The sequence below is a fragment of the Anneissia japonica genome, unplaced genomic scaffold (assembly GCF_011630105.1).
Source record: "Anneissia japonica isolate Jap-2015-1 unplaced genomic scaffold, ASM1163010v1 scaffold287726_len2788222_cov184, whole genome shotgun sequence".
Taxonomy (NCBI): Eukaryota; Metazoa; Echinodermata; class Crinoidea; order Comatulida; family Comatulidae; genus Anneissia; species Anneissia japonica.
Window position 1 is genome coordinate 1,243,736 of NW_022705125.1, and position 26,965 is coordinate 1,270,700.

General features: G+C 34.1%; 2 protein-coding genes across 3 annotated transcripts; one reads left to right on the forward strand and one right to left on the reverse strand.

Moving 5' to 3' along the window:
* The first annotated feature begins 1 nt into the window (after position 1).
* Positions 2-9,425, forward strand: LOC117105266 (dCTP pyrophosphatase 1-like). The gene is made up of 5 exons (XM_033246358.1): positions 2-245; positions 2,349-2,427; positions 3,934-3,965; positions 8,183-8,217; positions 9,078-9,425. Exons 1-5 carry the CDS (start codon positions 100-102, stop codon positions 9,266-9,268), a joined length of 483 nt encoding a protein of 160 aa, XP_033102249.1. The 5' UTR covers positions 2-99; the 3' UTR covers positions 9,269-9,425.
* A 6,367-nt stretch (positions 9,426-15,792) lies between these two features.
* LOC117105364 lies at positions 15,793-23,245 on the reverse strand. 2 transcript variants are annotated; one of them, XM_033246493.1, is made up of 4 exons: positions 23,123-23,245; positions 22,913-22,996; positions 19,037-21,883; positions 15,793-18,300 (listed from the first exon to the last, which is right to left on the reverse strand). In XM_033246493.1, the coding sequence occupies exons 3-4, from the start codon at positions 21,830-21,832 to the stop codon at positions 18,262-18,264; spliced, it is 2,835 nt and encodes a 944-aa protein (XP_033102384.1). In that variant the 5' UTR covers positions 21,833-21,883; positions 22,913-22,996; positions 23,123-23,245; the 3' UTR covers positions 15,793-18,261. The 2 variants fall into 2 exon arrangements, with proteins under 2 accessions (XP_033102384.1, XP_033102385.1); XM_033246494.1 differs by lacking the exons at positions 22,913-22,996; positions 23,123-23,245 and having other exon boundaries at positions 19,037-21,929.
* Positions 23,246-26,965: the final 3,720 nt, after the last annotated feature.

Consider the following 26,965-nt stretch of genomic DNA (forward strand, 5'->3'; position numbering starts at 1 on the left):
TGTAAATTTTCTTGAAAACGCGCGAAAGCTTGAGTTTTAAATTGGATCCTGGTGTTGGGAATTAAACAGCAGTTTGTATTTCGACGTTTAACACTCAAAATGATGGCAGGTCATAATTCTGAGCATATAGAAGTAATTACTAAGAAACTTAAGGTTGATAAAGACAGCTTAATTGAAACTAAATGTGTTAATCATCAAGAAGAAAGCGAATTCCAGTTCAGTAAGCACACGACGTTGGACGATATGTAAGTAAGCCATGGCCCTCAGGTGGGTTCAGGCCTACGCCTAGTAGTAGCAGTAAGCCCTACTAGGCCTAGGCTGTACTATTTCCAGTCCTCTAGCGGCGGCGCACAGTGGGTCAAGGCGAAATCAAAGTGTGCCAAAAGTTTTGGTGACTAGGCCTATGGCTTTTACACTTTTTTTTTCACATGATTGAAGATGGGTATACCCTGGTGAATCTATCCTGAAAATATTTTACATTTAAACGTATTTTAAGGTTAGTATTTTTCAACAAATGTCGGAAATTTCTCTATAAATATTTCAAATGCTATAATTTACTACATTATATCAAAACACGTTTTTTTTTCTAACAAACAATTTGGAATTACTTCAAAATGTACACGTTTCTTGTATATACATACGGGAACACAAATGTATGTTTTGGTTGACATTTGAAGTTTGCATCAATAATAAGTCGTTGTTTAAACGACAGAAAAAATATTTAAAAATCTATTTTTAGAAAAGTAGGAGAGAAAGTTTAGATTCATGTGGATTCATGCTTTAATTTTTACATCACCATCTTCAGTATAGCCTTACATGTAGCTTTATGATGGTACCAAATTTAGCTGCTACTTTTGCAACTTTCCGAGCTACAGTAGACGCACATTTATTAGTCTTGTTTTCGTACATTTGAGACAATTTGATTAGAGCAAATCAGAGGGATGTACGCGCGTCTACTCAACCAGTTCATGCAAAGTGTGGGAAAAGCTCTCCAAAAATTTACAAACTGCTCGTGATTTAACAGTAGCAAATCATCTAATATTGTGTTGCTGTTTAGAATACTTTATTACATTTTGAGCAGCCTAATAATAATCCAAATATCATAATGAAGATGATATCTACAAGCAGGCCTATATCTAGGCATCAGTTGTTGCTGCGAAGCAGCCAATTCATATTCTTGACAGCAGTTTGACCTCTGAAAGTTCATTGTTTGTCAAAAATCAAGGGCCTAAGACGACTGAAAAGCGGAGTTTCCTTCTTTCGTTCTGCCGGGTAAAATCAATTACTTTAGGCGACGTTTGTAGACTAACCAACACGTACCAAGGTCCGCATGTCGGGCTAGCCTTATCCTACTCTGTAGGCCTAGACTAGACTACCTAGGATGGTATAGGCCTAGCCTTGAAGGGACGAAGGTCCCATGAAAAACAGCGTCGCTTCTTGATAGCTAACATTGTCTATTTAACATCACAATAATTTATTATTAGACCTATACTGTAGTTGTTTTTTGAATTGTACTCCACAAATCTCAGCCGATACCTCCCACAAACCGAGTAATGTCTCGTATCTATTGTCGTGACGTCGTGGCTCGCTGGCTCACACTTGCGATGCCTTGCACTTGTGATCAAATAACACGCTGGCTCACACTTTGGCAACACTCTTTGGCAGTCAACTCGCCCCTAGAAAACCCGCCCTTGGAAACTTGCCCCATAAAAAAATGTACACTTCCTAGACCATGCAGTCTTCAAAAGGCAAATTGTAACCTTTGGTAATCAACTACATTTTCTACATAGGCCTACATAGAAATTTTTGAAACTTTATTAAAATAAACCTAAACCATAATTCACCACTATAGACACTTTTTGACAAAAATGAAAAATTACGACTTTGTTACCCAATGAGAATTGTTCTAATATAGACAATGGGTCGTGTCTCATATTACTTGTTATATTTTTATTATTCATTATTTTCACTTGACTCGCATAAATAATTTTGTTCGAAGAACATTTATATGCAGTTGTACTTCGCAGCACTTCACTTGCAATTTGCAATTTCTAGTACTGTAAAATATTTTAAGGATATTTATTACTCATACTGACAACATAATCGCAGCCAAACTTTTTTGCTGCCCAAACTCTCCTACACCGAACCAAGACCTACTGTAGGCTAGGATCTCTAACATTAACAGCGACCCACTGTAGCCTTGCAGCATTCATACTTTTTTTTATGAGAAATTTATTTATTCCCCTTCTTGCTTGATTTTTTTATACAGTACTTGGAGGCTTTTGATGACAAGATAAAGCTATGCAACTTTGAACATAATAAAAAAAAATCTTGTTTTGTTTTTTCAGCCGTGAACTTCAAAATACATTCGCTAGAGAAAGAAATTGGGACCAGTTTCATCAACCCAGGAACCTCCTACTTGCAATGGTACAGTGCTTCGGCTATTTTATGGACTTGGAGATTGCTTATAGAACAATACTGTGCTAGGCCTACTATTAGATAGAACATAGTCGTGACTGATTGATAATGGAAGGAATAGACTTTCCCCTTACAATCTGACCCCCACAAACTTGTCCCGTACAAACTCGTTTCCTACAAACTCGTCCCCCAACTAAAAACTTCCCCCTACAAACTTTCCCCTTAACAGACTCACCCTTAACAAACCTGTCCCCTAATAAACTCGCCTTCCAACTATACAGTCACACTCTAACAAACTTGCCTCCTACAGTAAAGTCAGTCTCATGTGGAAACGCAAAACTCAATTAGTATTGTTCACCTACAGTAGGAACAACGCCTCTCAGTTCCCTTAAAGAATTATATGCTGTACTCTGTCTCTACCTTTGTAATGTAGCGCTAATGCCTTGATATATGTTATTCAATTCAACCGATGAAGTGTTGTTCGGTGGTGTATGAGACTACTGCCCTTAAAAAAATATATAAATTACCTGTATCTGCACAAAAGTCGAATGGCCGAGCGGTTAGCAGGGGCGCTGCAAGCTATAGCCGTAATATCGGCGCTGGTTTGAACGGCACGTTTCATGGAGATCGGCATCCTTCTGTTGAATTTCCTTGCAAACACTTGATATTCAGGAGTCCCAAGTCTCCCTGAAGTCATGGAACTTGCATGGAAATCGCGACAGCCTCCTGCACTCCAGCAACCAAGAAATTCCAGAAAATAACCCTTCTCCCGCAAATTCATATTTACATTTTTTTACAACTTTATTATCAGTTGTCTCACGGAAAGTCATTGCCTATTGGTATCATCACCATGTGCAGCATAATTTAATTAAATATGTTAAAGAAAGCTCATTTAACCGGATCTCCTGGAAGGGATTTCTTTCAAATTGGGACCCCTGGATATTTAAAATTCAAATATTGAATGCAGTCAGACTGTTAATGGTTTCCTATCTTTGAATTATCAAATTGAAATTCTGTTTGAATTGAATGGATTTTAAAAGCAACATACTAAACCACTAACATGCAGGGAGGATAAAACTCGAATTAAGTTTTAAATATGAAGATTTTGTTTTTCATTATTCATTCTGTGTTCATTCCTCATTTTGTTGTGTATTGCTATGATATCAATCAAACAATGAACAAGGATTTTGTATAGCACCAATATCCACAGCAGAATACAATGTTCAGTGGTGCTAATGAAAAAAAAATAATCAGTTTCAGTTCTGTTTGCCCTGCCCTCGTGGAGACAAGCATTTCAAATGATAGCCATTCCTTGCATTTACAGTTACTCTATAAATTACACAGTAATATTTCATTAGATTATACATTTTATTAATTTCATGTTATTTATTGTTTTTGTCTATTATTACTACAATAATAGTATTTGTTTTGTTATTGGTGAAATTGTTATTATTTGAAATGTTATTAATATTATCTATTAGATATAAAGGTCATGTTATCCATGCTTTATTTCAGGTTGGGGAAGTTGGTGAAGTTTCTGAAATATTGTGAGTATATTTAATTTCTATTTTTTTGTATTACAAAATCTGAAGTTCCTCTAGCCTCGGAGATATACAGTATACCGTATTTATAGAATAGACGCCCCATGGCGTTTATTGTTAAGACAGGTTTTTGAGGGGGTGTTTATTCGATGGAGGCATTTTTTGTGTAAAAGTATACTCAAATAAATGTACCTTACAATAATGTCACTGTAAATGTGAAACTACACACAAATACCTTCTCAATCAGCGGCGTAGCTAGGTGCGAAAGGGCCCCAGTGCAATATTAATTGCCAGGCCCTGTGATGTGATATGGGAATTCAAAGTTCTCGGAAAATTCATCATAAGGCTCCCTTCATGTCTACTCCTAAAAGCATAGACTAGTTATAAATACTAATGGTAACCGGTCTCGGTTCTAAACTAATGAAGAAAATTGGTGGCACATAAAATTTAACAATTGCAGTGGCCAGTCAGGGAACTCCGAATAGAGGGGCCAGGGAGGGATTTTCACAGGTGGAGGGTGAAGACCACCTCAGGCCCACCATGGTTGTGGTTGAGGAAAGAAAATTTACAAGTACAGTAGTCCCTCTAGGTGGCCGGAAATGGCACACTCTAACTTTTTTTACATTTCATTTATAATTTTGAAAAATTTAAGGGTGGTGGGGCAGGCCAGCTGGGGTACCCTTGAATACATCACTGATTTGAAATTGATACAGTAGTTAATGATTACTCCTCTAAAAACCAAATATTGTTGAGGAGCCCACTGGTCATTTTATTCTTCAAAAATTATAATTTGGAAGTTGTTTTCAAATTATCAGTTTTACATCTTTATGAGTGTTCCCCTAATAAAACGGTATTTATATTTTATGTTTAAACTGATAATGATAAAGGTTCCATTGAAAGGATGAATCAGTAATTTAAAGTGTTAATTCATTAACAGCTACCAAACCCAGACTTGATACAATGCAAGTACAGTACCGTCCATAAAAAATGCAAATTTTTAGACGCAACAGACGCATCCAGTTTCCATCCTGTTTGCGTCCATGACGCGTCCGTTCAAGGCCTACACCGTCTAAACATTGTTATTTAGACGCACTCGCGTCTACCCGAAATTGTTTATCAATGTCGATCACGTCAAATTAACAATCCCTATTCAAGTCTTGTAGTACACAATGGATACGTACATGTGTCGTTGTTGTAACAGGGAAACCTATAATTCCGTCAGTTACTTTTGTTTTTGAGTCATACATCATTTGAAAACGTCATTTTCCTCCGCTGACTGACGATCAATACAATCAAAATGACAGTAGCCTAGCATACAGATGCAGTCGATTTCTGGCTCGGCAGTTGACGATTTATTTAATATTACAGAAGTACTCACATTCTTAATGTATAATAAAGTACTAACTGCAATATATTATGTTATGATAAATTATACTCCAAGTAGTTGGGCCCTGGCTAGTCCTAGTGTAAAAAATAAGGTATTTCAATGCAGAAACAATCGGTGCAGTACGAATCCATGCTGCCGCCATGGTGTCATGAAAACGTGCTACGGCAAGTTCATAGTTCACCAAACTACATGTTCAGACAGGCCGTCCGATGGGTGAAGCTTGATTGGATTCGTCGAAGTTCTTGAGTTGATGCAAATTGTGAAAAAAGTATCAAGTCCTATAATAATTGTAATGTTTGTTCATTCAGCAGTAATTATACTCCATGTACAGTTGGGCCCTGGCTAGGCCCTAGTGTAAAATATTAAGTATTTTTATGCAGAGACAGTCGGTGCAGTAAGAATCCATGCTGCCGCCGTGGTGTCATGAAAACATGTGCTACGGCGAGTTCATAGTTCACCAAACAACATGTTCAGACAGGACGTCCGATGGGCGAACATCGATTGGATTCATCGAAGTTCTTGAGTTGATGCAAATTTGTGAAAAAAGTAACAAGTCCTATAATAATTGTAATGTTTGGTCATTTCAGCAGTTGAAAATATATGTCGGGTATTATTTGTTATATTGTGTGTATTTAATTATAACAATATATCGGTATTAATACATGTTAAGTCTAAAACGTGCAACAGTCAAGTAATGTTTTTTGTCCAGTGCCTTGCTTGAAGGAAATATCATAGTGCATTGAGAACTGTGGCAGTAGCTATGCTCTATCAGGCATCTGCAAATGATGAGATGCAGATTGAAACAACTTTTATTTTTGTGATATAAAAGAATTCATGTAGAGCATTGAATTGTAGTTTTGAAAAAAACAGTACATTATTTATCTTTAAAGCAAGTTTTTGTAATCTTGAAATCTCTGATGAGGGCAGTATAATAGAGGCAGTAGTGTATATTGACCCTAACAGCTGCCCGTACAAAAAAAAAAGAATGTATTAATAGTACTATAGAGTATATTGGCCCTAACGACCATTTATACAAAAAAAAATTAGTCTATTAATCAATCAGCTAAGTATTCCTATAGCTCGTTATCTGAGCGGAGCTAAAAATAATACAAAATAAATGATGAAAAACCAATCATTTGGGGAATTACCTCACTTATTGCTGTTTCAATCCCACCACATTTTTATTTTACAAGCAACAACACTTTTATAGTCATGATTACACATTGAAATTTTGATCGCACACTGATCACAAACATAAACATTTTATATGGAACACTTGCTGATAGTTCATATTTCTTAATTCATAATTGATGTATGTTTGATGTGAGCCAATCAAAAAAGAAAGATATGGAACACTATAGCTAATGCTTGGGGGCATCATCAGTAGTTTCATTATCGTGTGTTGTATATGCTGCTTGTATTCTTGGGACTTAATTGGATGTTGTTAAAAATAATATTGTTAGCAATAGCAAATTGCACAATAGATGAAGCATCTACAAAGTCTAGTTTTATTGCATGCATTTGCAAACCTCTACAGTAACTTAAAAATTATCGGAATTTATGTCTAGACTTGAAATTGGATTAGATTTGTTTATCTTGCACATGGGCTATTGTATATTGTATGCAGGACTAACACAAGAGAACAGCGATGAAATGGAATCGGGGACCAAGAACACATGATTATATATTTAAATTTCAAATATAACAACCAAAAATATAGCAACAGTAATAAGAATTTGCTATTTTTATACCACAAAACTTCAATGCCCTTTACAGTAAATTTATTTTTTTATTTATTTATTACAAATTCTACATTATTCATTCCGGTGATTGAAACACTCATGGAAACATCATCAGACCCCTTTGGGAGAACTACAGTACTTCATGTGTAGCTTTCAGAAACAATACTTCACATTGGACTATACCGGCTACCCACTTGTACTTCTAAGTGGATTGAGAAAATGTGGATGTGCAATGGAACATTTTTAATGATGACCCGTTTAGACTACTGTACCACCGACAATTAGTAGACGGTGTCGCACCGTAACACTCACATAGAGCGGAGTTTTGCTTTCCTCAACTAAAACGAAATGCACAGTGTAAGACTCAAAACCCTGAACTCAAAGTTAAATGTCTGAGCTCACTGTACAACAGACTGCACCATTCCCTCTCCAATATCCTACTACTACTATTTACTCTAACCAATATATATATATAGAAAAATTAAATATAAATATAAAGTATTGCTGTCTTATCCTGATTTGTTCAAATGTCCAATACTATTTGGAATCAATTTGAACTCTGAAATAATATTACACTTCTTGATATATTGTTCAATATTATTTCAGAGTTCAAATAATATTGAACAATATATCAATATTATTTGAACTCTGAAATAATATTGTTCAATTTTATTTCAGAGTTCAAATAATATTGATATACTGTATTGTTCAATATTATTTGAACTTTGAAATAATATTGAACAATATATCAAGAAGTGTAGAGTGGTGCACGACTTCCACTTTGATGAGAAGTATATTCGGGTACTCTCATCTTCCAAAGTAGTGAAGCTGTGACTTTGTAGATAAGCTTCCTACTGTAATCTTCAGGGTCATGGTTCAAATCATATTTTCACACCAAACTTTATTAAAAACAATATGCCACATGCATCACATAATTTTTTTTTCTCCCAGGAACCTAAAAAATGTGGGTTTTTTATTTTCTTCAAGCATTTAACAAATAGTCATAAATAATTTTATTTTAATTTGAAAAATCAAATGCATTTTACGTAATTTTTAAGTTTGAATCATATTGTTGAATAAATTTATTTTTTCAGTCAATGGAAAGGAGAAGTTAAAGAAGGATTACCAGGTTAGTAAAAAGAAATTTAATAATTTAATTGAATTATTATTTCAATTTCTTTTATAATAATAATAATAATAATACAGGAATTTATACAGTGCCCTTTGCCAAGGGATACAAGGTACAATAAAAAAAATAAAAAGTAGATAACAATGACGATCAGCAGTGTCACCAGACGAAACAAACATCAGACAAAAACAGAAAAATTTAGCCGTTCATCGAGATCTCCTTTATTGCTTTGAAAGCATTCATGGGCCAGTATCCATTAAAAACAATCAGTGGTTGCGCTGTCCCCGAGAAGGGGGGCTAATGCTCCCGACGAAAAAAGTGGGCATGGTCAGGCGCCGCTCAAAATCTCTCGAAAATGTTTTAGGGGGAAAATCCAGAGAAAAATATGACAATTTTGGGGGTTCAAAGGCTTATTTAATCAATTTTAGGGTCTACTAATATGTAGAAAATACATATACATTTTTTTTTTCTCCCCGACGATTTGTGTACGTGTTTCTCCCCAACGGGGCCAGCTCCCCTAGGGGGACCCTGATCCCCGACGAATTGTAGTTTTTTTCCCCGATGGGGCCAGCTCTCCCCGGCCCCTCGCTGGTGCCGCCCCTGTTCACAATATTATACTAAATTCACAAAAAGATGAATTCATTGGAATATTATACAAAATTGGAAGAATAAATAATAATTTATTTTATCTTATTGTACAGTATGAGAATATTAAAATCATGATATCAGTGCTTCTAGAAATTATATTGTGTTTGATTAGTGTACACTATTTAGCATATTACACAAAACATTTTAAAACAATAATTACTTTAATAAATTTTATGTAATTTGTTATTATTGTGTTTTTTCTGAATTCATAGACTGGACAGAGAAAGACAAAAAGCATTTGGAACAAGAATTAAGCGATGTTTTGATATATTTAGTACGATTGGCCGAAAAATGCCATGTAGATTTACCAAAAGCAGCAATAGAAAAGATTGAATTAAACAAACTCAAATACCCAATTAATAAAGTGTATGGATCGAATAAGAAATATACAGAATACCGGTAAAGAAAAGAAAAATTAGTTTTGTACTGAAAATAATATTTATGTAATGAAATGTGACTGCATTGTGGTTTTTAGATTTCTTTATTTTAAGACTACAGTACATCTAATTGTATTTTAAAAACAAGATATGTTTTAATCCAGAAAGTTAATTTGGCTTATTTTTTTGGCTTATTTTTTTTGTATTATTTTTTTGTTTTAATATTAAAATTTGAATGTGTTAAGTTTGGTAACATAATAATTTTTGCTGTGTAACAAGTAATTATGAGTAGCATTTTAACAGATTTCGAACAATTTTCAAGGAATGATACAAAAATTCATTTTATTTATATTTTAACCCTAAAAAGTTGTTTTTTTTTAATGAGCACTCACTCTTGTGTATTTAAATTTGTTCACAATAGATGAAATACTGAAACAATGAACTGTAATATATACTGTTTTGTTTTGTTTTATCATCAGTTGTCATGTGATCTTGCCATCCATTTTTTATGTAATGAACGTTTATGAGTTGATAACATTACTCTACATTCATTCATATTGTAAAAAATGTATAGGCCTAAATATAATTATGTAAGATGATGTTAATAAACATTCTTTTACTAATAATTTACATTATCTGGTATTATTTTAGTGGAATTGTTGTCAATACAGATCCAACATGATACTTAATTGCCGCAAGTCGCTAATTTATTGACTTTACCTTCCTAGTGTTAGATAATTTCGGAGCGCCACCAGCGTCTGTTTTTGTTACGTTGTTGAATGTGGATGGTACTAGTATAGTACGGAACGACATTGGTGCAAAGTAATAATTTGAAACGCCACCGGCACAGTGGGAACGGTTTGGTTTTCCAACATGGAGGTTGGGCTTTCAATCCCTTGCTGTGCATTTCGCATGTGTCCTTGGGAAGGCATTTTACCTGCATTGCTTCTCTCCACACAGGAGTATAAATGGATACCTGGTAGGGTTACCACCAGCAACATGTGGACCCAATGACCAGGGGAAATAACTGCGCTTAATAACCTCAATGAAGAGGTGCATTATAAATGCCCATACCAGTACCAGATTGGTGCCAAAATCAATTTATTTTAAATAATTTTCACAGATTTAGGGACTGGAACACAGTCTAACCACATGAGTAGAGAGTACTAAAATACTGTACTCTTCTCAAAAGGGCTTTTAAACTCTTGCGTACATACGTATGTGTTTACGCTATCAATGGTGTACACTGCATCATAGCCAATTGATGTAGAACTCGGGATGTTTACGTTATTTTACAGGCAAAATTGTTCAAGTTGATGTGAGAAAGATGAGGGGGCATGGCCAATTTAAAAGGGTACAAATAATTACAATAAAATGATGGGTCCACTGTGGTCCAATTAGGGCTTAATATAAATAAACATCTTTGATCTTTTCTCTGTTATCCCTGTAATTTGTTTTGTTTCTGTCTCTTTTTCGCCGTCGTATATCGTTCTTGTTCTCCTTTTCAATGTTTGATTGTCTTTTTATATGATTGTCTTTTAATATAATATGTAAATCCCAAGCAATTCAGTTTTTCTGTGATTTGTTACCGTAAAACATCAAACTGAAGCCCTGGACTTTTTTTGCAAACTTTAGATGGGCTTTATTTCGAAGCTAATTTTACAAAATAAGGTGGGGTGGGAGCTTCTTTTTCAAAATGAGTGCTGTGAATTTGTACTATAAAACAATAAATACGGCCACTGTAACATCAGTCTGTATAATTGATTAAATCACCTAAACTACTATATAAGCCAAGCTTGTTTTAATTTTTTTTTTTTTTTTTGAAATTCATAGTGTATATACTGTATTATCTTGAAAAGTAGCCTATGCTCTCTTGAAAAGAAGCCCATCCCATGGGCTTTTTTTCAAGTCTAATTTTGCAAACTAAAGAGGGAGACATTATTTCGAGATGGGCTTCATCTCGAATTCTATTCAATTCGAGGTTTTACGGTATATTTTGAAATAAATGAATAAATTAATAATTGCCAGTAAGGCGAAAAGATATACTTGCTTTTTTTCCGAATGTTTATCGACAACAGTTGACCAATATAATTTAATGACCTCGACACGAAGAGGCAAAGGGCCTGTTTCTACTGACAAAATACAAAAGTACGGTATTCAGTGAAACCGGTTTTCATAATTGTTTATAAACAAAGACCGCATTGCAGTTTATAACACGAACAGAAACCGGTTTCTCCTAAGAAGGTCGTTGTGCAATGACGTCATTTTTAGCCACAGCGAGTTCGTTAGGCGAACTAGCTAGCCGGCTAACCTCCCCCTCATCTTTTCCTTTCCCCCCCCCCCCCCCCCCCCCACAGATTAATCACTAGTCTCGTGATGGCGTCGGTCCAAATTACGCCCGACATTACTGGTACGTTTGCTAAATCAAAAAATTTAAATACACACTTCGCGCCAAGATGAGAGTTGTTTATCTTCCGGGTACCATTTAACAGCTTGCTAGGTCAGGTCAACTTGTGGTCAAACTGAGACCGCTATTGCGTTGCAGCAAAAATTGCTCGGTGAATACGGGTTTGAGTACGGTATTCGGCGATCGAGACCAGATTCAATTGGGGTTTTCAAAACCGGTATTTGAATTCGGGTTTTATTTTATGGGACCCATTTCCACTGACAAGAAAATACGGATCTTTGAGAATACTGGTCTTGAAACCGGAAACAGAAACAGGCCCAAACCCAACCAATGTTGATTTCAATGACAGAGTTGAACACTTAAGCCTAGCGCACAACTGCGTCTGATGGTGTCCAATGCGATCATTTATCCCAAGACCTTGGGATATTTTATTAAATTTTCATTAAATCTTGGGATTTTTGGAATAATATGGTATTTTTAATTTTTTCTAACAAGAAGTGAACAAATAGTTTGCTGCCAGTTGTTAAGTTGTGAATGAGGGTTGTTTATATATAGGCCTATGTTTAAAAATAAGACGAATTGGAAGTGTGTAGTTTGAAGGTTGTTGTTTAGATATATAAAATCATTTAATCGGTTATTGCTGCCAAATTGATATAGCCTCGATTATCTTGCATCATGTGAAATTGGGACCCAATTAAAAATGTAATACTGCACGCCTACACTTCGATGGTTACATGTTAAGAATACGTACTGGACACTACCTTGATGTACAGTATAACATGTTTCAGTAACATAACATACACTGAGGACTATGGTGAACCTATTTCGATTAAAATGTTAAAGTGATTATATAAGAATTAGGTGAGTCACTGTCCAATAAAATAATTCGCGAAAGAGGAGTATTCAAATATTAGGACTACTGTATTAATATGGGATTGATCAGATGGCTGACGCCGTTCTCCATCGACAATTGATTTTATGTGCATTATTTATGTACAATTCTTATCTATATACACAAAAGAATCTTTACACTCACAATTTCATCTGAAAAAAAATTATCAACGACGACAGAATGACGGTGTTCCACATCTAATAACAAATTATCTGTTTGAAGAGCGATCGTATCTGAACAATAATGATGCATCAACAGGCCTGGTCAACTTGTAAAAATTCAGTTGTTTGCCCATAGATCAAATTTGGGAGCGTTATATATACAGTGTAGGCCTACGATTTTAAAACATTGTCATCGTAATGAAACAGCTGTAATATTGAAAAAAAGAGCCTGAAACAAAGTCAGTGTACGAACTCAAATAAATATTTAAATATACAGTATTTCAATGGTCCATTTTTTTTAATCAAATTTTACGACCAATTTTTACATGCATTTGTGAGTGATAGTGTGTAATAGACATGCAAACAAACATTAGCGGTTAGCTGCAAATATCTTTGAATATCATTTTAGACTGATTCATTCTCATGCTTGGTCATCTTGTGATCAGAAACGATTGTTGGAGGCGTTTTAATTTCAACACTTTCTAATAATACGGTCCGTATATCTACACTTCTAGTGGTAGTATCAATTTTGCTGGCCATTCTCCCCCCCCCCCATTTGAATCCGCCACTCTGCGAAAGAAACTGTTTTCCCCATATTTCTTATTTAAACACTCCCATGCAATACTGTAGGCCCCTAGTTTATCACAATTAGACACTCTGTAAAGATCGATTATGCCCTTTTATATAATATCTTTGTATTCCTATAGGGCTAATGTGTGTGAAGTTCTAACTTTGTTAATATCGAATGGGTGAAATTATATTTTGGTATATTTTATTCGAACAAGCAAGACCATACATGACAGCCAGAGCTGAATTGCGTATGAATTTACAATTAAAATCGTCAATAATTATTGAACATCAAAAATCAAAAAGCAGATACAAGACAGATAAAACTTTCATAAATAACAACATTAAGTATACAATAAAAGAGGATGCAGCAGGCGTGTTGTCTTGGCATATATATATACTGTCTCTTATACACATCTAGATGTGTATAAGAGACAGTCCCAAGACCAAATTTCTGGATCCCCCACTGCCATAGCTATATACTTTACTATATAATATGATATATGTACTGTCCTGTAGCATTCTGAGGGATTATTATAGGGCACTATATTCTTCTTATCGAGTCCATACACGAGTTCATCACGAGTTCATGATCTGTTGAGCTATGTTAAAAAATATTATTATTATTATTATTATTATTATTATTATTATTATTGTTATTGTTATTATTATTGTTATTGTTATTATTATTATTGTTATTATTATTATTATTATTATTATTGTTGTTGTTATTATTATTATTGTTATTATTATTATTATTAATATTATTATTATTATTATTATTATTATTATTATTATTATTATTATTATTATATAGGGTGACGATTATTTTTTTTAGCTTAATCTTATATCCAAATGCTCAATACCACAGCTATGAGAAATGACAATATATGTCGACTTAATAACAGTGGTGGATTCAAGCCCCCACCCGCTCAACCTTAAATTTTCCAAACTATTAAAAAAATGAAAATTTTATTCAAATTTAAGTTTGAGCGTTTCCATTTTCCGCAAGCTAGAGGTGCCGTGATCATAAATTTTCTTACAAAATCCCAAAACATGGTGAGTCTAGGCCCGCCCTCTGTAAAAGTCCCTCCCTGGGCCGGTCTCTATAGTATTTCTAATTCCCGGATCCACCACTGCATTACCGTGAGGATTTTCTATTTAGCATAATCGTATCCACATGTCCAATACCATGCTTTATTAAATATTTCAGACGAGAAACCCAATATAAATCGCAGTGGCGGATTCAACAGGAGCGAAGCGAGCACTGTGGGGGTGGGGCAGGAAGCCGCCACGGGCTCCCGGTCGGGGTTCATGGGCCGGGGGCCCCGGGAAAAATTTGCTGATTTTCCATTGTATACACCAATTTTAATAATGTTCTGTAGTAGTAATCTAATACATATTTTACATTACAATTTGTTTTGTGTTCCAAAAATCCGGCCCGAATTCACCAAACGCTGCGAAATCGCTGAAAATCGGCTGTTTTTGAGCAGTTTTTTTAAACATATCTTCGTTAATATTATTAGGCCGATTTTTTGTCTGTTTTTGCAACGTGTTCCTTATTTATTCAGCTATAATGTCATGTTATTTTTAATTTTAAAATCAATGAGGTGTCGTCGGAATCTTTTTTTTAAGCGAAGTCTGTTGGTGATCGCCCAGTGTATTAACTCCTATCTATTTACAGAATTTTGCGATCGTGTTTACAAAAATCACTCTCACTTCTGAACGAGTCGGCCGATTTTAACGGCTGTTTCGGTACGTAAAAATAGACTAATTAAGCTGTCTGTTAAGCTAAAAATCAATATGATTGGATGATAGGTCTCGTCGGAACGCCCATTTCTTTAGAGAAATTGACATGATCTGACACGACTAATGGTAAAGAATAGGCGGCAGTTAGACATTCCCGAAAAGCTCGTACTGGTGTAAGGTTGATAGATAAACAGCAGTTTCTCAGCTAATACTTGCTTAAAATTCACCATTTTTGTATGAAAGAGAAGAGAAGTCTTTTCTGATTTGTAATATGTAAACATAGTTAGTCTTATAAGTTTAGTTTTTTTTGTTACGAGCAGTTTAAAATGTCCAGTTTTTTTTCGAAACCAGGAGCGTGATTTAGCCGTCTTGATGGACTCGACCATTATACATGTAGGTAAAGGCGGTCAAGCGTCTTGGCTAAGATGGTCTCCTTGACTTCCAATTTGTATTTCCAGTGTTTTTATTGATGTTACCATTAAATATATATCAGATATCGTGACAGACCAAAAAATGTGTTATTATAATTTTACAAATAATGATTATGTGCCTATCATTCACCTCTAAGTAAAGTGGTACGGTCAAGCTTTTTTGACTGGGCTACACTATGTTGCGGAGAGATTAAGATTGAGTGATAAGAACTCTACGCACTGAAATTAAATAGGTTCAAAAAACAAAACAAATTGTAATGAAAATATTTTTTTTATAAAAATATGTCAAGTTGACATACAGTAACATCAGCAAGGCTATGATGAAGCAAAACAATAAAAACACTTTGAATTCAAAACAGGCAGGTTTATTCAAGAGAAAGAAATGTTACTCACAGCATTGTTATTACTTTAGTATTTTGCCTTTTGACATTGACAAAAATCTAAGATTAGACCTATGAACGAAAGTAATATGGTACACTTCCAATCAATACATGCAGGCGCGGATCCAGACCTTCGCACCGTTCGATATGGCAAAAGTCGGGTGAGAGATAAAATGATATTTAAAAACAATATAAAGGGATTGCAGTGCCTGGTGGTCTGGCAAATTCTAACTGTTTCCGTCAGAAATGCCACCTACCTCAACCAAAGAAAAAAACATAGGCAAAATTGCAATATATTTCTGCATTGCCTGACTACTGTATTAATTAAAAGGGACTGTAATTAAATCGGCTGCACGATGTTGAGTTGAGTTGAGTTTTTTGTTTATTTTATTTTGATTTATATGTCACTATGTATGGTTAATCAAAAAACAATCAAATGGATAATATACATGTGTGTTGATTCTTAAAACCTTATTGGAAGGCATATATAATTTCATTATATTTTGTTATTTTAAAATCACAAAAGACAATTATGCATATTTAATTAATATCTTGGTGGAAATAAAATCACACCAATCAAGTTTGGTTTTGGTCAGAGTACAATTGTTGAAAGAATTGCATTATTCTGCTTTCTTTAAAGAATAAATTATATTATGACCAAAACATTATATGAATTTTAAACGTTAATATTATTAACTAAGACCAATCAACACATAACATAAAACATGTACATATCAAAGTTATGTTTAAACTTTGCTCTTCGGTGCATGCATACAATGTAATTTCCTGAAATCTGGATAGCTGAGATTGACAGTCAATCAAAATTCTCTGTACTATCTATGCTAATTTAACGAGTGGATTTCCTTATGATTTAAGGAAATATAAAATTTAGAAGGTCAGGAGTTTAAAAGTTAAAAGAGAGGACTTCCTTATGTTATGGTCATATTAGACTATAAGATCGTTAAATACCATTCAACAAACAACATAAAACTTATCAAAATTATTAGGTTAAACTTTCCCATTCGGTGCATGTATATAACGTAATTTTTGGGATATATGATATTTACATGACATTTGAGAATGTACTGAGTTCAAAATCTTAAATATTTTACATTTTAATCAGTAATCTAGCAGAAATACCGGTATTGGTTATACAGCACTTTAAATCCTTCGGAACCTCTGCAACACTAAAACTGCGATCCAACAGGCAGTGAATATTCCATTTTGATTTAGTGTAGATGTTATTTACATGTTTTTATTTTATTTGTATTCTTTTTATTTTTGTATGATTCATTTGTTATATTTTCCACAACAGATAAATGAATGCCTGAACTGATATTTTATGGTTTCATATTACTTTCTATACAAAAGAGAAATCATAAATCATATAGCTATTGTCCGACCGTGTGCATTGAACATTGTACGATAATGTCACCAAATTTCCAACCCTAACTCAGGCTACGGGCCTCGCTTGACTCTTTACATCAAAGGACCTATTAATTAATTTTGCTTCCTCCTCCTCATCATCATCTTCTTCATCATCATTATTATTAATTGCCCATAGTAAAGTAGGAAAAAACTATTAATTTAGAATGTATTCAATAATAGACGTCTCATAATGTACGAAAGTGTATTTCAAATCATCTAGAAATCACGTAGTACTAACATGAGTTACACATTTAAATAATCACGTCAGCGTTGATAATATCGTCGGCGCTTCCGTATTCTTTCCGGAAACCCTACGCTGTTACAAGCGCTACCTACTTATCGAGTATTCTGAAAATGTTGTGCTCCCCCCCCCCACCCCCACCAACGCAACCTTCCTCCGTTGGAAAAATTCTGGATCCGCCCCTGTTTTTCACTTGGGCTGATAGGTAAATATTTTGTATAGTACAGTTTCAGTTCCTGGACCTGGAGGTGAAATTCACCATTTTGCTCACGTCCTTCATAAATCCTTCTTACTCAATATCTTTGTCTATATTGTTGCCTCCATTTCTTTCTTCTACGTAGCAATAATATTATTAGTAATCTTGCTTTCATAAGTAATACATGTCTGATATCCACAGTGGCCATTTTCATTAGCGTCAATGACACAAAAATCAACAAGCGTAATCATATCGCGGATTCCAGTGTAAAATAAATATACCGTAGGGCGAATTTTTCGCGCCGAAAAATCATGTCGGTTTAACATGGACATTTTGGCAGTTAGTGCTTCTCGTCGTGACAATAAAAAAAAAATGGACAGCAGCTGTCCAAGCGTTTTCATTGAAGTCAGGATAATATCGTTTTCATTTTTTCCTCTTCAATGTCGATGTCCATGAAGATGGTTGGGTTTATATAACCTTTAAAAGTGTTTTTGAATTACTGTGGTTCACATAGAGGTGGCCTAGAGTTTCATTTTGGTTGTTGTGTACTCCGCAGCACCTCAAATCTCATTGTGAATCTATTTTTCGATTGCACGTGACTTTCAACTGCAAAATAAAGAAATATTTAGCTAATGTTATTTAATGGTTAATAACAGATTTATGACATACTGTAATATTGCACAATGTTAAAAGTCATAGGCATGCCTACAATTGCAAGCACTGATTTATTAATATATTTATTTTATTTTATTTTATTTATTTATTATCTGAAATTGTTATTTCTGTTGTTCATTTTACCATCATAATCTTGATCATTATCATCATCATATAAATATCATCATTTTTATTTAGAACCAGAAGAAAATTCATTACTTAAGACGAGTAACCAAAAATCTCTAAAATCTAAGCCGGATTTTTTTTTCCAAAAAGGAGCCTAACAAGACCGAATACATGTGTCACAAGTAGTTCTTCTACTTCTGTTTCTTGTCCAATCCCTGACTCATGATGAGGCCGATTAGTCTTCTGATCATGCTTCAGTGAGTTGGGCGTTAGATATTGTCACATAAAAAGTAAGTCCGGTATAAAAGATCCATTAAAGTACAACAAATAATCTATCTGGATCGCCATGGATCTGTCGGAAGGTCAGTTTTTAAAGCTATAAATAATAAATGTACTTTAGCCTAGAGTTTAAACATGGTTACTAGACTATCAACAAATTATTAGTACCGGTAGCCTAATAAAAGACATAACAACGTTACTGCAACAATAATGTTATTAATTGCGAAAAAAGATTAATTGAATAATTATTGTGAAATGTCTGGACTATTAGTTCCTATCATACCTTTAGCTCAAGTGTGACCGTATGATAAATGTCTGGTTTATAGCCATCCAGTGTAGATATATCGTTTCCATGTGTAATGAGGTTCACCAAACACATTGTGTAATCTAAGGAACTACACCTCTCGCACACAGGTCCACATATATAATGTTTTCTAAAGTAGTCCAGGTTGAAATCTCGATTGATTATTTCTTCAATAAAAATAACAATCTTCTGTAGAATGAACATAGTCTGAGTTATTTCTTCACTTATAACTTCAACTTTGATAAGATTTCTATCGTATGAATTAATGTTTCCAGAAATTACTTCTGTACTTATGAAGAAAAGACATGATTTAACGGTCCTGAATGTTGCTACATTGTAGTAGATCGTATCCCAACTAAACACTTCACAACATTTAGCAATGAGACGTAGAAATATAAATTCATGAAGAATTTCACCAAAGTCGAAATAGAAAGTGTCTTTCGAGTGAACATTGCTGTTCTGTTTTGACATTAAACTGAATTTTGGCAGTCGACAAGGGAGAATAAAGGTGCCGACTTGGTCGACTGGATCGATAGCATTAAGCGGGAAAAGTAGATTCGTTCCAACTAAGAAACGAATGATGTAAGGGTAATGTCGCCAAATTTTTTTCTGTCTACAAATGTGTTCCAATAATCTACTGTCAACGATGCCAGTGTCTTTCAATCTCTGAAACAGGTCAGCTACTGTCCGATTTCTTAATTGAGGTTCAGGCACATTAACTAAGATTGTCAAAATGTCTATGATCATTTGAGGGTCACAGATAACGTAATGTCGGAGTGTCTCATCTCGTTCATTGTATATTACATCACCAGATCTGTCAAAGAAGTTCAAGAATTTGCACAACTCATTCTCAGAAATGATATTACATGTTAATTTGACTTCCTCGAAGAGCTCTACTAAACTCATCATAATGTATTTTTGTAGGCGAAACCTGTTCAATATTTCATGAAATAAAAGGTATTTTACTGAATGATTCTCCTGAAAAAAATCCAATTTTTTAATCTCATTATGAATAACTGTTTGTAGCACGCTGCGTTCTTGGTCTACTTGTAACGAATTTTCAATGAAAAATAAAAAGCTGCCTAACGGATGGAATGCAAGTAATCTAGAAAATGGTTTGTATAGATGTGCTTTAGTAAGTTGAGTAAATTGTAAAAGTGCATTATTGTCAACGCTTTCTCGGCTTGTTCCTACAAGAAACACTACAACATTTTTAATGTCTCCATGCATAGCAACTGATTGCAACCAAAATTGTAACCGTTTGATTTGTTTTCCAGGATTCATAACCGCTTTAACGGCGTTGAACACAATTAGATATACACCCTGCTTTGGCATAAATAAATGGTGAGTGTTATAGTATATGTTTTGCCCTGCAAAGTCCCATATACTAAGTCTAGCATCCAAATATGGTTCATTACGAATACCTGCTTCCATTGATTTTCTGATATGCTTTATCGGTATAGAGGTGGTAGTCTTCACTTTCACATAGGAAAACCATTCGTAAACAAAAAAGGCAATGATTGGTGCGAGAAAGAGCAATAAGCTCAACAAATATTGCGGAAAATAATATTGGGTATCTTGTAATTTTGGAGTTAAATCTGTCAATTCCCACCCGAAAAAATATGCCATAAATATACCAGCTCCAAAACCAATACATTTCTTGATAATATACATTTGAGGAATATACCCATAAGCAACAAACTTTCTTCCTAAAAGGATCCCAACTAATAAAACACTCAAAAGTACAAAAATACACGTACATGTATAAAATAGACTTAGAAAATCTGGACCTCCGATAAAGCCTGCTGCTGTAAGACTAACAAAAATGCTTATTAACACAGATATACAGTTTCGTCGACTCATCGAAAATATCTTAACGGCAACATACCTAAATGTCAGAATAGTAATAATTGAAACGATGTAAATTATCAGTTTATAATATGCTTTGCTGTAGATGACTAATATCATTTCTGTAACATTGTCGATGGAAAATGTTTTCTGTTTCGGATGCACCATAATACAAAATGCTAGGCATAATCCAGTTCTACCACCTGTTCCCAAAAGCACGCCAGCAATTAAGGCAAATATTATATGCAACGCTATTGTGAAATTGGGAATGTGGATCCATAGACCCAATTCGATTGCGCTGTCTACAAATGTCATTACGATAGTGTATCCACAACCGAAGCGGTACGCAGTGTGAACATCGGTTATAAACATCAAAGAAATAATACACATCCATGCAACTAGTCCAAATCCGAACATAAACCCACCGTTTAGAAATAAAACTAAAACGGGAATAGTGTGTGTTATCTGACCAAATAAGTCTTTCTTCAGATTTATTAGCGAGGTATTTGGCTTAACTTCTGACTTGCTAACGGGCCTCGAGGTTTCAGTCACACCGTGTTTGCTCACATGTGATACTGCCCACCATGCTGCCGAACATTCAAAGTCTTCTAGTGGAGTGTTTGATATTTCACTCCACTTACCGTTAACATCACTAACTTTTGCTTTTACAGTGTTTGTTTTGATTCCCATTGTGCTGGGCTCGTCATGTCGAAAACTCTTTCCTTGCAAACGTCTACTTGTCGATGTCTTTCCCACACCGTGATCTCCTAAAATTAAGATTTTTGATCTGTTAAAGGGTAGTTTTCCTCTTAATCTTGCTTGTTCATATGCTGCTTCAATCTCCTTATCGTCTGCAAGTACACGGCGATTAAAACTACGTTCATATGAGTAAAAGCCCCGTAGATAGCTCGAAACATGTTCATTCATCTCGACGTAGAACTTTTCTTTCAAATATTGATTTCAAACTAAGATGCTTCACTGGAATGAAAGAAAATATAATCCTAGATATTATTATAGATGTTAACCCGGAAACTTTGAATCTGGTTCGAACTAGTATAAGGAAATTGTGGTCAAAACGGCGTATGTATGCATAAGTATTATTTATTATTATTCAATCTGGTTTCAGTGTGCTATTTATACGTCCCGGAAATGTATATAACAATACTGTGGTTTACTTACGGTACAAAGAATTGCCTTTCACCAATAATACTTATGTATACATTATAGAGTTTCGAACACCATTTCCTTATATAATTTGTTTATACTTGTTCAATAAAGATTAAAACTAAGTTCATATGAGTGGAAGCCCCGTAGATAGCTCGAAACATATTCAAATTCATCTCGACGTAGAAATTCTCTTTCAATTATTAGTTTCAAACTAAGATGCTTCACTGGAATGAAATTAATAATGTTAGATATAATTATAGATGTTAATCAGGAAACTTTGAACCTTATTCCAACAAGTATAAGGAAATGATGGTCGAAACAGCGTATGTAGGCCTATAGGCCTACATTATTATTCAATCTGGTTTCAATGTGTCCTGAAAAGGTAACAATACCCTGGTTTATTTGCGGTACAAATATTTGCTTTTCACTAGTAATGCTTTTGTATACATACACCGTTTCGAACACCATTTCCGTACAGGCCAATGGGCCACGCTCTTCTCTCAAACATAGAAAAAAATGGAAAATTATGAGCTTTAGGTGTTTAAATGTTGCAATTGGGTGTCCAAGCCACAATCGATGCGCCAACCGCTTCTAACAACAGTATCCTTTCATAAACCCCTAATTTCAAAAATAATCAGTAAACCCTGTGCAATAAATAAAAATACATACGTAATAAACTGATAAACAATTAAACACATTTTACATAAATGAGGTCCCATGAAAAATTGTAATTTTTATGATTATTAAGAAAGAATAATACCGGGCAGTATGTTTTTTCCCCATACAGTTCCGGTAGAAATTATAGAGGGTGATATTTTAGGTCAGTTAGGAGAACTTTACCTTAACGTCGACTCCGTCTTAGAAAGCACATCACACAACAGTATCCTTTTATAAACCTCTAATTCCAAAAATATTCAGTAAATCCTGTGCAATAAATAAAAATACATACATAATAAACAGATTAACAATTAAACATATTTTGCATAAATTGTCCCACAAAAAATTGTAATTTTTATGATTATTTAAGAAAGAATAATGCCGGGAACTCACTGCGTCGTACGACAAGTCCAACTCCGCTCCTGTGAACGATAGATGACGTCACGAGGCTAGCATAACAATACGCCATTTGCGTCTCTACAAAACCTATTTACGGAAGCACCTAAGTGCCATTCGACTTGACGACTTGTCAAGATAATTTATGTTGTCAAGTCGACATAATATATATCTGTCTCTTATACACATCTAGATGTGTATAAGAGACAGGTATTTGGCTTAACTTCTGACTTGCTAACGGGCCTCGAGGTTTCAGTCACACCGTGTTTGCTCACATGTGATACTGCCCACCATGCTGCCGAACATTCAAAGTCTTCTAGTGGAGTGTTTGATATTTCACTCCACTTACCGTTAACATCACTAACTTTTGCTTTTACAGTGTTTGTTTTGATTCCCATTGTGCTGGGCTCGTCATGTCGAAAACTCTTTCCTTGCAAACGTCTACTTGTCGATGTTTGTCAAGATAATCTATCTCGCCATGACAACATACAATTTTTATTATGTCGACTTGTCAAGATAACCTATCTTGCCATGACAACATACAACTTATATTATGTCGACTTGACAAGATAATCTATCTCGCTATGACAACATACAATATGTATTATGTCGACTTGTCAGTATAATCTATCTCGCCATGACAACATACAATTTTTACTATGACGACTTGTCAAGATAATCTATCTCGCCATGTCGACATGATATGTATATTATGTCGACTTGACAACATAAATTATCTTGACAGGTCGTCAAGTCGAATGGCACTTAGGTGCTTCCGTACCTATTAGCTAAATGATATGATATATTTTTAATCATACAGCTCTCCGAAAAATCTAAAGCAAAACTAAATACACGTGGGTTTAATAAATAATGAACGTAGTCGTCCATATAAAATAAACTACGCCCTCAATCGGATCAATATTTTTTTAAGAAGCGTAGAGCGACGATTTTTTAACAATTAACTCACACATATTTATAGTTTTTCTTTAGTTTTTCGGAGATTCCTATGACTAAAAATACAACCTCATATATAAGTAATTATAATGTATCAAAATGCATTGTGATACTGTTAATTATTAGCGGATGTATCAATTAGCTAATAGGTTTTGTAGAGACGGATATGGCGTATCGTTATTCCAGCCTCATCGAGGTAAACATCGACGGTGACAAGCGGCTAAAAACTGGTTATAAAATTTGCTTTTTTTTTGTGTTAAATTCCACTTTTTGTTCGACGCAACATCAAGATATGTTCTTTCTAATATATAAAGGATCTATGGTTTAAATTTCCTTGAGGTAGGAGCTTATACCGTGGTGAAGTTTTTTGGACTTACTAACAGATAATAATAATAATAATGGAACTCATTGCCAAATAATATTAAGTCTATTAATATTAATCTAGTATTTAAAAAGAAATTTAAAGAACACCTATCCATAATATAGTTTATTACAGCTTATTAGGCCTAGTTTAAGTTCAATTATTTTTATTTTGTTGATGTTGTTTCTGATGTTAATTGTGAAATTCTATTATAAACTGTCAATTATTTATTTATATGTTATTGTATATGGACCCCAGTGGAAATAATTTTCTTAACTTTATGGGTTATCCATGTCAATCCATTTTATGTTCCTTATTTTTCATGTAACCTTGTCCTTTTAATGAAATTGTATTGTATTTATTTTATGATAATGTAAATTGAGATTTTTTGTGTAAGATGCTAAATAAAACAAATCAAAACAAATACGTGTGTGAATATACTAATTGCTCATTTGCATAATTAATATTTCACTAATCAAGTAATTTAGGCTAGTTAACACCATAACTACAGTTTGGTAAGTCCTAAGTCCGATTGGTTTCAAAGTTTGCAGAATGCAAGATGTTAATAAGAAGATTGATCCTTGGTAGGCCTACATACGTAATTATGCTAGTTGCTTATTTGCATAATTAATATTTCACTAATCAGGTACAGACTAGTTACCGCGATAGATTAGGTTTGGTAAGTTCGATTGGTTTTGAAATTGGCAGTATGTAAATAGTAATAAGAAGCCGGAGCCTATTGTTTTTGGTACATGTGTGAATATACTAATTGCTCATTTGCATAATTAATAGTTCACTAATCAGGTAAGTTATGCTAGTTAACACCATAACTACAGTTTGGTAAGTCCGATTGGTTTCAAAGTTTGCAGAATGCAAGATGTTAATAAGAAGATTGAGCCTTGGTAGGCCTACATACGTAATTATGCTAGTTGATTATTTGCATAATTAATATTTCACTAATCAGGTACTATAGATTAGTTACCGCGATAGATTAGGTTTAGTAAGTTCGATTAGTTTTGAACTTGGCAGTATGTAAATAGTAATAAGAAGCCGGAGCCTATTGTTTTTGGTATTGAATATACTAATTGCCCATTTGCATAACTAATAGTTCACTAATCAGGTAAGTTATGCTAATTAACACCATAACTACAGTTTGGTAAGTCCGATTGGTTTCAAAGTTTGCAGAATGCAAGAAGCCGGAGCCTATTGTTTTTGGTACATGTGTGTGAATATGCTAATTGCTAATTTGCATAATTAATATTTTACTTACCAGATAATTTCAAGACTACCACGGTAACTTAAGTTTTGTAAGCCTGATTGGTATCAAACTTTGCACAATGCAATATGGTAATGAAGAAACCGAGTCTTTTATTTTTTTATGTGTGTGAGTATGCTGATTGCTCATTTTATAATTAATATTTAATTAATCAACTTATAACTTAAGTTTAGTAAGTCTGATTGGTTTCAAACTTTACGGAATGCAAGATAGTAATAAAAATACAGGGCCTAATTTTTTTTGTACATGTGTGATTATGCTAGTTGCATAATTAATATTTCACTAAGGAAATTTACGCCAAATACCATAATAATTTCCATAAAACTTCTAATTTAGTGGAAATTGTAACATTCTTCATGCTGTTGTCATTGCCATAGAAAATTGTTTATTACCACGATAAGAAAAGTTTGGTAAGACTGATTGGTTTCAAATTACTAATTGTATTAGTGTTTGATAGGACTTGAATTTCCTTGTATCTGTGTATCTGTGGTTTAATTAGGCCCACTGCTGTCAAGCTTGGTATCTCATCTGTAAGAATTATTAGCTGGGTTAATCTGTTTACAAAAGTGTTTCATTCTCTTCTATGCTCCATCTTAGCGGTAACTATTTTTCTCCTCTCGACTTGTCTGATTTTTTTTTCTACGACCTGGCTTCATTCACTCGGGCATTTACTTTTGTATAGCTGTATGTGTGTTGCTATTTTTAGCGTATATCCCACCAGCATTGTCAATTAGTAATTTGTAGGCGTTGACTTGATTTATCTTCTTCAGTTATTATCGTACCTGGTAATTAATAAATAAGGAAAGTCTGAACGTTTTATTATTCCATGGATTAATTAGGGCATGATAATCAGTAGTTTCATTATCAAAGAAATTGAAATACGTACTTAACAATCTTAGTCATGTCTAATACCCAGGATGTGCCTTTATTATTATTACTATTAATCGCGAAAGATCCTAATTTATTGGAATATCACAATACAAATTTTAAATTTTATTTTAAAATAAATTGATATTTCTACCTTTGCTTGAAATTTCACTTTCCAGTATTGCAAAACGACGTACCGGTACCTCTTTATAAAGACGGTCTTACCTCTTATGGTTAAGAAATGTAATTAGTTAAAGTGTTTCTATCAAAAAAATTGTGAGGATGTAAGATCCGACCCAATCCATCGCACCATGGAACCTCTGCAATATTTATAAGCACCTAATTTCTAGCAAATTTTGTGGAGGGTAGTATTATATAGTAT

Coding starts and splice junctions, on each gene's coding strand:
- LOC117105364 (XM_033246493.1), bottom strand. CDS start 21,832: ATGAATGAACATGTTTCGAGCTATCTACGGGGCTTTTACTCATATGAA. Junction 18,301..19,036: donor CGGTCACACTTGAGCTAAAG/GTATGATAGGAA, acceptor TTTATTTTGCAG/TTGAAAGTCACGTGCAATCG.
- LOC117105266 (XM_033246358.1), top strand. CDS start 100: ATGATGGCAGGTCATAATTCTGAGCATATAGAAGTAATTACTAAGAAA. Junction 2,428..3,933: donor GGAACCTCCTACTTGCAATG/GTACAGTGCTTC, acceptor GCTTTATTTCAG/GTTGGGGAAGTTGGTGAAGT. Junction 3,966..8,182: donor GGTGAAGTTTCTGAAATATT/GTGAGTATATTT, acceptor TTATTTTTTCAG/TCAATGGAAAGGAGAAGTTA.